Source organism: Typopeltis vanoorti, chromosome 15, assembly GCF_054136105.1.
Source record: "Typopeltis vanoorti isolate ZY-2024b chromosome 15, IOZ_Tvanoo_1.0, whole genome shotgun sequence".
NCBI lineage: Eukaryota > Metazoa > Arthropoda > Arachnida > Uropygi > Thelyphonidae > Typopeltis > Typopeltis vanoorti.
The window spans coordinates 49,098,774-49,112,906 of NC_143563.1; the positions used below are offsets into that span (position 1 = coordinate 49,098,774).

Here is a 14,133-nt window from a genome sequence, read left to right on the forward strand (position 1 = left end):
TAGAAACTATCTTAATCCCAAAACAAGGAAAAGCAGCACAATTCTCCCACAAACTATTCCCATTAGCCTACCATACTCTCTGGGAAACATAGTTGAGAGGATTATAACTAATAACTTCAGAAAGTCACTAAAAAAACTAAATCTCATCCCTGATGAGCAATTTGAATTTTGGGAGAACACCCCATTGGGCAACAAGTTCTCAGTGATGAAAGATATCAGTGTAGGACACAACTGGAAGCAGCACACACGGGCAATCTTTCTGGATGGTGCCGAAAGGCATTCAACAAAATATGGAAGAATGGGCTTCTTTTCAAACTCCTGGAGGCCAAATTCTCACCACGCTGGTCAAACTTACCGAATCCTACTTCGGTGATTGTAAACTCGAGTGAAGCTGCAGAAAACCAGATTGTATGAATGTAAAATCACAGCAGGCACTCCCCAGGGCTCCCTGTTATCACACCTGCTCTTTTACCATCTATGCAGCTGACATCCCACAGATAGTTGCCACTACAATGTCTCTGTACAGACAATACTGTATAGTATAATAATGGTATCCTTCTCTGACCTAGGTTATCAACTAAAAAACTACAATCTAAGAACTAGAATGATGGTTAAAAAAAAAAATCGTGAACTACTGTCAACATAGACAAGAACAATGCAATGCTATTTACAAGATGAGTATCTCCAGAGGGCAAGGTTGTTTCGCATTCTCCATTCTATAGTAACCAGTAGCCAACTTAGGGGTACCACTAAATAAAGGGCTTTGCTTCATGACTCATGTTGATCACGTTTGCTTAAAAGCAAACAGGGCAATAGGGCAGCTATATCCATTACTCAGTTGGTACAGCTGGATAAGCAAAAAGCTTAAACCACTCATATACAAGGTGCTGATCAAGCCAGTTTTGATGTGTGCTCATCCACCTGGAGTCACATGACAGACTCAAACAAACCACAGAATCCAAAAAAAAAATGTTTATGAACAGCATTCAATGCAACATGTTTTGCAAGAAATGCACAGCTTCACCAAGAAGCCAGTATCTCTGTGATCGAACTTTCCTACATGAAAGGTCTTGGAGAGTGGTGAATGAGTGGAATGGGTTGCCAGAGTCAGTTGTGAGTGCTTTTCTGTTAATGGGTTCAAAGAGAGGTATGATAGATTGTGTCTCCTGCAATGAGTCTTTAGACTCCAGGGAGGTGGCTACACAATAATAATAAAATTCTATACAAATACTGCCACCCTCACTCATATTATCTGCCTGGTAGACTATAGTCAGCATAATCCTGCAAAACACAAATGTCCCCAAACCACACTCTGAACAGTTAAGTTTTTTTTAAACTTAATGCAGAGCAAAAGGCTGTATCATAGGTCCCTTGTGGTTGATAACCTAGTGGTAGATTACAACAAACAAATCTCTATTGTCACAAAAAAATCCAAAAACCACACCACATAGGTAGTTTTTTTCCCCCCATTTTTTTGCCATTAGTCCACAATAGGCAAGGCAAGTGCTCAATAATCATCTTTAATCCAACAATTTCTCTGCACATGATAAAGGGATAAGGGACCACAAGTCCAATCAATCTCCATCATGCCAGAACAGTTATTAGTTAACCTTTGCATTGTGTGTGTGTGGGGGGGGTCTAGCTCTCACTAATGAGATCTCAAAGGTTAGAACTGGTCTGGAAAGTGACTCCCATGATGCATAACAACAATAAGCACATCTGAAAAGAAGTGTGCATTGCATTATGGGATACAAGGTTGATTAATTCAACTTTGATCACCTTATGGTAACTCGTTTTGGTAAAATACTTACAAGCTCTGCATTACTAAATCTTGGTATTTCTAGCCTGGCTCCCCACTGATGAGACCTCAATAAAGGTCGAAACCGGTCTGGGTAGTGGCCCCTTGCCTTTAATACAAAACATCATACATCCCCTTTTGGCATTAAGGGTAAATATTAAGATTAGTGATCAGAGCTTGCTCCACCTCGACCACGAGTTGCCTTGGTCTTGCACTACCTGTGGGATCAGCTAATCTTGCATAAATTGCAGGCGCAAACTTGACATTTTGTCTGTTTGCTTACTTGGAAAAAATGGAGTAAAGCCAGGTTTAAAATTGCTTGGTATCTTTAACATAACTATACCCAAGTTAAAAATACTTTCTACATCTTTCTCGGTCTGGCTCCCACTGATAAGATCTCAATAATTGTTGAAAATGGTTTGGGAAATAATTCTCCTATAATGCATAGCAACATGTCCATCTGAAAGGTGTGCTTTGCTTTATGGGAAATTAAGGCAATTGATGTGAAGTCAACAGCCTCTATAGTTAGTCGTGAAGATATATGCAAACTGTTTGCTTATACTTGGATAAAGGATTAAGCAAGAATATCATTTCTCAAGTATAATTTACTTCTTAACCAAGTGAAAAAAAACTTTCTTACTATATTTCAGGTTTTATCTTTCCATTCTTTTTATATCTGTAATAAAATTTTAAATCTAGTACAGGTACATAAAGAAATTGAATATTTTGTTTATTTCTACATTTTCTATTTCATTTATGGGAAAAATGCATGCTTTTGTTTTATTTATTTTTCTTTGTGTCACATATACAGGGTGTTCGGGATAAATTTGACATATTTATAATTAATTATATTTTTCCGTAAGTTACATGTATTAACACACACTTCTCTTCATTTAAAAGTTTGGACCCTTCTTCATTCATATACAAGATGTCAGAAAGGATGGATAGCTGGAACCCACCTGAATCATGGAAGAGAATAACTTGTATCATGATGATTCGTGCCCGCCATCAAAATAAGGATATTACGACTGCTGCCCAATGCTCCCTGAATACAGTAAAAACAATCAGGCATGAACTAGAGACTTGCAATGGTGACTACGAGGATGTAGCAAGAAGAAAGATCCCTAGCAGACGATCTGATTGCGTTCGTACAGCAGAATTCCTCGCAAATCTGCAGGAACAGGTGTTGAAGAACCCTGGCATTGGAATTCGGGCTTTGTTCGTGGAGTTGCTAACTGTAGTCAAGCCCTGGATAACAAGGGTAGCCAATGGTAGGCCGTATGTATGGCAGCAGGATTTGGCCCCTTGCCACACCTCTGGGAAAAGTCAAAAATGGTTGTCTGAAAATTTCTACGACTTCACCAGTCCAAATGTTTGGCCTCCAAACTCCCCAGACCTTAACCCCATGGATTATTTTGTATGGGGCGCAGTTGAAAAAGACACCAATCGCACTTCCAGTAATACAAAAGCCCAGTTAATGGATAAAATTAAAACAGTTTTTGCGGCCCTTCCCAGGGAGACTGTAGCATCAGCTTGTTCGAGGTTCCGAAGCAGAATTGAAGCTGCGATCGATGCTAATGGTGGTTATTTTGAGTAAATCTTGTTGATAGTATTGTAATTAACTCTGCCTGTAATGTTTTTTTGTCAATTCATTAAATTTAATAGATACAAAGAAGATTTTCTTTTTCCTTACGAAACTGTCAAATTTATCCCGAACACCCTGTATAATTTCTTTTTTGCACCTGCAATCTCATAAGAGACTGCCAAGATCAAATTCTGGCCTTTTATGCAAAAAAGACTTCTGATCCCTTTCCTAAACAAAGGTTTGTCGTAACTTCGGTTATAATAAAAGAACATTAATATCACTTACTTGTACCAGTTGGTAAGAGTCATCATCACATATAGTGAGGCAAGAGCAAACATGAAATGAAAAAATGACCAACTGTAAGCAACTTCTTCCTCTTCATTATCAAATACTTTAGCTTGTTCCACATCTCTGTCAGAGCCTAGATTATACATAAAAGTACACATTATCTAGACAAGGTATCAAGATTATGCAATTGTCACATGAGTGTGTGCACATACAACTTACGAGGGTCTGAAAAGTTTTCAGCCTAACAATGAAAAAACAAATTTAAAATTTCAAAATTATTTATATTTTTCAACATAATATCCCTTAACACTAATATAATACATTTATTCCAGAGATGCTCCAGTACCGTTATCCCATCCCTGTAGTGGTTCTCAGTAAGATCTGCAAAATACTCCTCTATAGCTACAATTACCTCTTGATTCAAAGAAAAATGCTGACCAGCAAGAAAGAAGTCAGAGGGAACTAAATCTGGGGAATAGGGTGGATGTTCCAACAATTCATAGTGAAGATCCCTTAATTTTCCCATTGCCAAAACACCTTTGTGGGCAGGTGCATTGTCCTGATGAAAGATGATTTTTTTTCCTTCTGCAAACTGGGTCTTTTCTCACGAATTTTTTCATCTAGTCTGGTTAAAAGATCGGAATAATATTCTCCCGGTTATTGTTTTACCCTTTTCAAGGTAATTAACAAAATACATTTAGCATCCCAAAACACCGATGCCATGACCTTTCTTGCTGATGGAACCGACTTTGTCTTCTTTGGCACTGAACAACCGGCTTCTGTCCACTGTTTTCTCTGCTGTTTAGATTCTAATGTGTAATGTGAATCCAAGTCTCATCCATAGTAATAAATTGATGCACAAAATTAGTTTTATTCTTGTCAAAACGCTCCCAGCACTGTTCAGAGATTTTCATGCGAGTGCATTTTTGATCTGCTGTGAGCAAGCACGGCACCCATCTTGCGAAAAGCTTTTTCATTTGCAATTCTTCATGCAAAATATATCCTAGACATTCTTTTGAAATGCCTATAGTCTCAGCAATTTCACGCACTTTGACTCGCCAGTCATCCAATACCATATTGTGCACTTAATCAATGATTTCTGGTGTTGTTACACTTTTTTGGACATCTTTCACATGGACCATCTTCAAGGCTGGTACAACCATGTTTAAACTTGGCAGCCCATTTCTTAATTGTCGAAAACAAAGGAGAAGAGTGCCCATAAACTTTTATGAACTTTGAATGAATTTCTTTTGGCGTTAAACTTTCTTTTACAAAGAATTTTATAGCCTCATGATACTCAATTTTATCCATTTCAAGGGATAAAGAGAACACTTTTGCTTCAGACAGCTGTATAAAACAAACTTGATAGAATGACTTGCAATTTCAGATGGATGCTTATGACAGATGTACCAACTTAGAAAAAAAAAATCTTGCCATTAGTGTTACCATCGATGGTCGAGGATGGGAACATTTCAGACCACCCTTGTATAAACACAGAAATAACCCTGTAATCATTGAGAGGTTACTTATGTGTGTATTGAATGGATACTATGTATCATTAAAGAATTAATCTATTAACGATATGCATAAATTAAATACCGTAATTGCAAAATGAATCTTTCTTCTAATGATGCTACATTATAAATTACATGTTTATATGCATTTTACCTTGTGGACAGAATATCCAAAAGGACAGCAGCCTATGTGGCAAATATAACAAATTTGTTCTCTTATTTAATACTATTTTGGAATAATTGCACAAGGTATTAACATATCATACACGAGAAAGTCAAACTAATTTAATATAAAAATGACTAAATTAACACAATTACCATTTCAAATGCAGAATCTAGATGTTTCAAAACTAGTTTTCATCAGCTTTGTTCAATGAAACAGCAAATCTCATTAACTGCTAAACTATTATTGTGAGAGTATAACACTATAATAAAACAATGAATTACTTAATGTGAATGGAATTTCACTGACCAATGACAGTATGGTACTTTGGTATTTATTGAAGCCTCAAGTGGCTGGAAAACGTATCATGTTTTAATTGTACAGTACAGTTCTCATTGTGAATGGGATTGCCAAAAAAAAACAGAGGGAACGTTTGCTTTATGATCCAAAAATATATCAGATATGTATGATATAATTTACATTCTGTTATCATGGCCTGATTGATATTTTCTTTTACTGGAACTTTTGGAGTAAATCATTTTGTGAAACCCAAGGTCAACTCATGACCTATAAGAAGTGTGCTCAACCAAACTCAGGTTTTCCAAATGGAGGTAATGAATACTCTATTAGCATTCCTCTAATACTCGAGTCAGGAATTGTTTTGCATAGTATACTTATATATATCTGATAGTTCATTTTTCTTATTCCTGTCTTTGGTGGGACTGATCAAGCTTGCAATCTAAAAAGTAATGCTACTAATAAATGACACAACTTCGCAATGGGAGCCAAATAAGACCCTTAATATACATTATGCTGACAAAAGTATTGGACATATAATGTGGCATGCAAATATTCAGGGAGTACATGTAAATCTAGTAATAAAAGGTGGTATGCATTGCATGTTTTACACTGTACTTGATGTCAAGATGCCACATTCAAGCTGAACTGACAGACTTCCAACATGGGATGGTAGTTATGTGTCGCTTCAGTAGTCTTTCTGTCTATGACATTGCTGTCCATCTCAGTATACCAAAATCCACAATACTTATGTAATTCATAGATGGTTCTACCACAGTAGGAAAATGCTCTGGGATGCCACTGACACTCACTGAGATTGATGAGCTCTGTCTCGGAATGTTCGAGTATCCTGTACATCATCAGTGGCAGACCTCACAGTCAATCTGGAAAATTCTGCAGGAACATCTATCACCACTAGAACTGTTAACAAAGAGTTGCATGCCTTAGATTACCATGGCAGAGCTGCTGCAAACAAGCCGCACATCACCCCTCCCCAACTCATCAACACCAAATAACATTTGTAGATCACTGGAAAGGGCTCTGTGGAGTCATTTCCAGTGATCGCACTTCCAAATGTTTCACTCTGATAGTTGTGGTTGGATCTGGAGATTACCAAGGGAACGGTTTCTAAAGAACTGCATTATTCCAACTGTCAAGTTTGGTGGAAGCTCAGTAATGGTATGGAGAGTGTTTCAATTGGATGGGGCTTGGTCCATTGGTAGACATGTCCAAAACTATGACATCTAATAGCTACCTGGACAACTTCATGTTTCCAATGCTGTGCAAATACTTCAGTAGTGACTCTTGCATGTTTCAGCATGACAATGCTTGCTGCTATACTGCACTGCATGTCCAAGACTGGTTTCCACAAAACAATATTGAAATGTTAGAACTGACTGGCTCAGAGTTCAGACCTCAATCCCATCAAACATCTTTGGGATGAATTGGAATGTCAAATCCTCTGTGCAAGGAATGGAAGAATATTGCTGTTGCAACATATGAGAAAGTGGTGAAAACGTGTCCCTGAAGATCAGCTGTGATTTAGTTGTCATTCAGGCCAAAGATGTTCCAATCAGTACTAGAAATGTAATTTGAACTCTTTTTTTTTATACCACAACTAGGTGTACAAATACTTTTATCAACATAGTGCATATATGTAGCAAAAAATAAAAAAAAATTCTTGCCTAACACACCTGGCTCTTCCCAAAGGGAGTATCACAGCTATTGTAATGTTATATAAACTTTTAGAAATTGGTAGGCAGCTGATCTCCTGTTAGCAATTCCTGTAGTCATGGCTGCTTCATGAATTTCAAGGCATTGGAGAAAGAAGGTGGCATATTACATTCTTTTAAAAAATATGTCATCTAGAGTAATTGAGGTCATAGTTTTTCCCTTTCCTTTTATACTCATTCCCCACCCCCCATGTTTCTTTTTACTGATTCAATATTTACAAATCAATATTGGAAAGCAGTTCCAATATTGATTTGTCATAGAAAATGAGCAATATATATTTTAAAGTTTAGCTAATGTAAGGAAAGGAAATGGTACCCTTATCATCTATTTCTGAAAATAATCTGAGTTGGTTGTTCAGAGAAGAGTAATTTCTTTACCGACTTTGAGCAACCATTTTTAAAACTAAAAAAAAAAATTTTTTTTTTAGTTTTATCTTTAATTTTTCTTGCATGGTTCTTTAAGGCTGTGAAAATTCTAAATTCCTGATGCTTTTTGTTGGCTTAAACGGGCTTCCCATCATTGCCCATGTCATCAACATGGGCAACAACTTATACATGGAAAATTTTGAAGTTCTGTTGTAAGCTATTTAAAATCACACACATATAGTGGCAATATATGGATGTTTTTAATGTTTGTAAAATTTTCAAATAGGCCTGGAGGAATTTGTTTTCTTAAAAAGTCACACTAAAATTAAGTTTACTTTGGATATTGACAAAGATAATAATCATCTATTTTTAGATGTTCTAATCAAAAAACAGGAGGCAGAGAAATATTTTTAGATAGCCTAAAATATCTTCAAGGAGCTGGCTTGAACAGGAATCAAGGCCTCATTCTTCACACATTTAGAGATCACTCATATGTCTATAATTTATTAGATCTCAATTATGATAGTCATCTGAAGACTGAGTAATAATGAATGGATAAGGTTTCATGTGTAACATGTGACAGCATTTTTATTGATTTTATGCATTTCCAAAATAGTGGTTACTAAGAAAGCAGTTATTTACAGTGGAATATGTAGAGGTTTTGTTTTTATTACAGTGTTTTGCCAGAGTGTTATACTCAAAATACATGGAAACTTATGTCTCATAATACACATTTGAAGGAGGCCTACTCTTAGACTGGAAGGAAATGAAATTTATGAATGAAACTGAGAAAATTACCTAAAACTGCACATTATACAAGGAAATAGGATCTGAGTATATGTGTTGGATCTGGAAAAATTAGACAATTTGTTTATAATGAAGGTAATAATCACTTTATCTCTAAATGGAAAGAGGGAACAATGCTGGAAAGTGGTTAAGTGTGTGAAATTTTCAATTAAAAAGGTATTTGATTTCAAACTGGGGTGGATATTTTCCACGAGTCCTTGGACTCCATGAAGGTATCATATCCATCATACTTTGCTTTGAATTCATTCACAGTCATGGCACTCAACAGACTGGCAATTGTTCCACTCATTCACCACTCTTCAACCAAAAAAATCTAGTCTCCTCATACACCTTTGTTCACTTTCCAAGGATGGCCCATAGTTCTTCCAATACCAGACCTGTTCTGAAAAATTTCCTCTATTAATCATGTAAAAATCCTTCACTGTCTCAATCATATCATCCCTTTTCTATCAACCCACAACTCTTCAACCTGTCCACATAAGGTGCATTCCATAGACCTGCCGCACATCTTGGTTACTCGCCTCAGATCCTCTTCACCTTCTTCTCCTCTGCCTCATCCCCCAGAAAAGGTGAAACCAAAGATAAAGAGGTATAATAGCTTGCTATCTCTGTTCATCAGGGTGTTCTTCAGTAACCGAGTAATCCAATGAACTGTTTTAGCCATTTTTGCAATATGCTCTCTCTAAACCTCAACTCCCTCCCTATCTTTTAAGATCCCCAAATTCCTGGCTTTATCAATTTCCTGGAGTACAGTTCCATCAAAATGGTAAACAGCTGATAATCTTTCCATCCCAAAATGCATATCCTTACATGTTACCACATTAAACTAACATCCATTCTCCTCTGCCCATACTGCAGTCTATATCATCCTGAAAAATTTTAACATCTTTATTGACTATTGCTCTACTCAATTTTGCATCAGCAGCAAACAAATAAATAGTTCCTCTCAGATCATTTCGTTAATGTACAAAATAAAATAGTAGCGACACAAGAGCAGATCCAAGCTCTTATGTCCACACACTTCATCATGGGAAAATTGAAATAATATTGTAATGACATACATATATGAAAAACTAATACAAAACAAGACATATTTTAGAAAATTTTCTGTATTATTTAATTAGATTTTATTTCACTTTTTTATAATATTTTTATTCTGTATAAAGTGAAATAGATATAAAATGGATATAATAGCAATATAAGAGACAATGGATAAGAGAAGGAAATTTTAAGAAACAGAACCTGTTGCTACTTTATGGTGGAAACAACTCTGATAAACATCAATTTGGAACAGGTCATCATTAGTTTAATCTCTGATCGAATTTGAAGCTTTTAATGAAAGAATAAGCAAGCTAAGAGTACAAGCAAAATGGTTCGAGATAACCTTTAAAAAACTGAAACACTTTAAAATGAACATAAAATTTAAATCAATTTTGTGTAGGATGTCTTGGATAATTTCATATATTTTACAATGGTTACGAAACAAATTATTATGATTACTGAGATGACCACTCTACAAATAATAACAACAACAGTAACAATTTGTTTTGTTTTTCAACTGCAAGTTCATTTGGAATACTACTGAATGTAAATTTGTAATATTTTAAAATTAGCCCTAAAATAAGAATTTAATGCAATTTAACATAATGTCTTCTTCTTAAAAGCAGATACGAGTTGTTTGAAAACAGCAGCAGTGTATCTAAATCTGTAAAACATAATGACTTGACATGCATATTTCCACATACTGGAGTAGTGAAAGAATAAAAAGTCATGTTTAAACCATATTTATTTCAATAAATGTTGCTTGATAGCATTTTTTTAACCCCCAGAATATTTTAAAATAAATGTTTAGCCACCCATGTGAATGAAATACTCAAACACCTTAGGATTATTCATGGAACAAAAGATCATTGGCATTCTGCCTTTTCTCATGCTTGCATTGAAAATCAATTATGTAAAATATTTATCAATTTTTTTAAAATAACATCTATTGCAATAAATAAGAACTTTTATTTTCCTTGGCCAGTATATGGACTGTCATGCTTCAGTTTTAGAAATGAGATTTTCTGTTTTTATGATTTACTGTTTATGCAAAAGAAGGCAACAGTATTGTCAAAGCAAATACTTCTAATTCTGGACTATTTCTATGTGATCTGCAGTCAGTTCAGCTGTCTGCTGAAATTATTCTGAGTTTTAGAAATACTATGCCACAAAAAACAAAATTCAGTTTTAATTTTTTTTTCTTAAAAAAATTCCAAATATTACTACTTTTACTGATGCCAGTTGTCATTTCTTAAATAAGCTACTGAGAAAGAAAGAAAGAACATTTTCCCAGAAGTCGCAAGAGTCTTCTCAGAAGTAAAGAGTCTCAAGCTGAATACATCAGCAGAATATATCAACTACTACTACTACTACTCCTTGGCATTACAGTCCATTTAGGACCTGGGCCTGTCTCAGGATAGCCTTCCATTCTTCACGATTCTGTGCCTTGCTCCTCCAGTTCTTTACTCTCATTTTCTTTAAATCATCCTTCGCATCGTCAAGCCATCTCCTTTTTGGTCGTCCTCTGGGCCTAGATCCACCTGGTCCAGACATGAAAACCTTTTTTTTTTTTTTTTTTTTTTTTTTTTTACGGCTCTATCATCCCCCATTCGCTGAACATGTCCTAGCCATCTCAGTCTTCTCACCTTTATTTCAGTAATAATATCCACTTCATTGAATTTCTCCATTATTTCTTTGTTATTCCTCACTCTCCAAAGTCCATTCTCATTAATTGGGCCAAAGATCTTTCTTAATACCTTTCGTTCCCAAATTTGTAAACGGTTTTGATCTCTCTGAATCATTGTCCATGTTTCGCAGCCGTACAAAAGCACAGGTTTGAGAATTACTTTATATAGCTGGATTTTACTTTTTATTGAAATCAAATTAGATTTTAATAATGGCTGAATACTATAATAAGTTCTATTTGAAGCAGCTATTCTATAGGTAATTTCAACTGACATATCATTACTTTCTGTTATTACTGAACCCAAATATTTGAACTGCTGGACTCGTTCAAAGATTTCTTCATCTACTGTGAAACTTCGGCTGTTTCCCAATTTTTGTTTATCTCTGGCAACAATTAAGTATTTTGTTTTAGTTTTGTTTGTTTGTAGTCCCATTTTCCTTACCTCCTCTCTCATTTGTCTATAACCTTCTCTAAGGCTTCTCTCAGTCCTTGCAATACAGTCCACATCATCTGCAAAAGCTGTAGACTTCTATTCATAATAGTTCCACCTATGTTTACAATTACATTTCGTATTACCCTTTCAAGGCATAGGTTGAAAAGCATTGTTGATAGTTGATCTCCTGGTCGTAATCCTTTGGTAATCCTGAACTCAGGTGCGAGTTCGCCCTGTATTTGCACTCTACCCATGGTATTTCTGAGTGTCATTTTAATTAATCTTATCAGTTTAGATGGAATTTGGAATTCCTTCATGACTTTAAATAGCTTATCTCTATTGACATTATCATAGGCTTGTTTAAAGTCCAAAAACAAATGGTGCAGATTGATATTGAACTCGTAGCATTTCTCCATTATTGTTTGTACTGTAAAGATCTGGTCTGTTGTTGATCTATCATACCTAAAGCCACATTGGTAGTCATCCAGTGTTTTTTCTATAAAGGGTTCCAATCTAGTTGCCAGTACCCTTGCAAATATTTTGTAAATTACTGATAACAGTAATATTCCTCTATAATTTTGGCACAGAGCCTTGTCATTTTTCTTCTGTATAGGAACGATAATAGCAGTGTCCATTCAGTAGGCATAGATTCAGTTTCCATACCTCTGACAAACACTTATGTATTTTGATTAATAGTGACTGCCCACCGTATTTTAATAGCTCGAGTGGTATTTCATCTTTACCAGGTGCTTTATTATTTTTCATTCTCTTTAGGGCTAATTCCACCTCGTTTAATTCTGGTGCTTCCTCTGTCTCAGCTTTTCCCATACATGCCAGGGGTTCGTTAAACTCGTCTTCTTCTGGAACGTTATTTTCCAAGCTTGTTTTGTCCTGAAGGAGATCTTCAAAATATTCTGCCCACCGTTTCAAAATGTCCTCCTTCCCACTGAGCAAGTTTCCCTCATGGTCTCTGCAGAAAGTTGTTCTGGGTTGAAATCTGCCTTTAATTTCCTTTATCTTATACATTTTCTTAATTTGTCCTGTATTCTTCAAAATCTCAATTTCATTTAGCCTTGCCTTTTCCCATTCACGTTTCTTTCTTCTACACATCTTTTTGGCTTGTTTTCGTTTTTCTCTATATTCATTCTCATTTGTTCGAGTTTTTCGTCCAAGCATCTTTAGATGAGCTGTATTTATGCCTTCAACACATTTTCTACATTCCAAATCATACCATTCATTTCTTTTATCATTATTTCTGAATCCCAGGACTTCTTCAGCCACTTTAGTAATTTTATTCTTGATCCCTTCCCATTTTTTATCTATTGTCATATTATTTATATGTTCATCCTCATTTTCTTCATTCATTTCTTCTCTCAATCTTTCAATATATTTTTGTCTGATTTTTCCATCTTTTAATTTTTGGACATCATATCTTGGTGTTCTCTTTCCTCTACCTACTTTATTAATTTTTATCCTTTGTTTATATTTAATTCTTAACAAGTAATGATCCGTATCACAATCCGCTCCTCTAAAACTTCTTACATCAATGATATCTGTCGCATGTTGTCTATCGATCAGCACATGATCGATCTGATTTTCCGTTATTCCATCTGCCGATCTCCAGGTAACTATGTACTTTTTTTATGTGGAAAACAGGTTGTACATATGATCATATTTTTGCTACTTGCAAAATCAATTAGTCTCATGCCATTTTCATTACTTTCTTCATGTGCACTATCTCTTCCAATTGTTGGTCGGAATGTCTCTTCCTTTCCTATTTTGGCATTCATGTCTCCTAGAACAATTTTTACATCATGTTTCGGTACCTGATCATGTATCTTCTCCAATAATTCATAGAAATTTATCTTGTCTTCTTCACAAGAGTCCTCAGTTGGTGCGTGTGCACATATAAGTGAAATATTGAATATCTTAAACTTTATTCTCAGTACACAAATCGTTCATTTACTGGTCTAAAATCAAGAACCAAGTGTTTCCATTTTTTATTAACCAAAAATGCGGTGCCAAAGGCTTTTTGATCTCTTCCACTGTAAAAAATAGTATGTGTTCTGGTATCAAATATGCCACTTCCTTTCCATCTCACCTCCTGCAATGCTGTTATCCGCACTCTATATCTCTGTAGTTCCTCACACACTCTCTTCAATGTTATTGGTCTGTTCAGGCTCAAGACATTCCAGCTTCCAAACCAATATTCATAATCTTTTCTGTTGTCCCGCAAAGTCCGTCTGGCTAATTTTTCTTTTAACTTTCTTAACAAATGAGTTTTTACAGGACAGGGTTGTTAGCCCTGTGCCCAACCTTATAAGAAGGAACCCGGCTATACCCCCAGGTACCGGGTACCCATTTTAGTCGCCTTTTATGACATGCGTGGGCTACATTGGGACTATTCTTTAACCCTGGTCA

The 14,133-nt window shown here is 35.6% G+C and overlaps 1 protein-coding gene across 2 annotated transcripts in view; it reads right to left on the bottom strand.

Moving 5' to 3' along the window:
* LOC150098748 (putative serine incorporator) overlaps positions 1 to 14,133 on the bottom strand; it is a 245,919-nt gene that overhangs the window by 17,673 nt on the left and 214,113 nt on the right. For both annotated transcript variants that reach the window (XM_090405622.1, XM_090405621.1), the window contains one exon: positions 3,669 to 3,804. In XM_090405622.1, the coding sequence (XP_090261748.1) occupies positions 3,669 to 3,804 (136 nt within the window). The remainder of the gene's footprint in view (positions 1 to 3,668; positions 3,805 to 14,133) is intronic.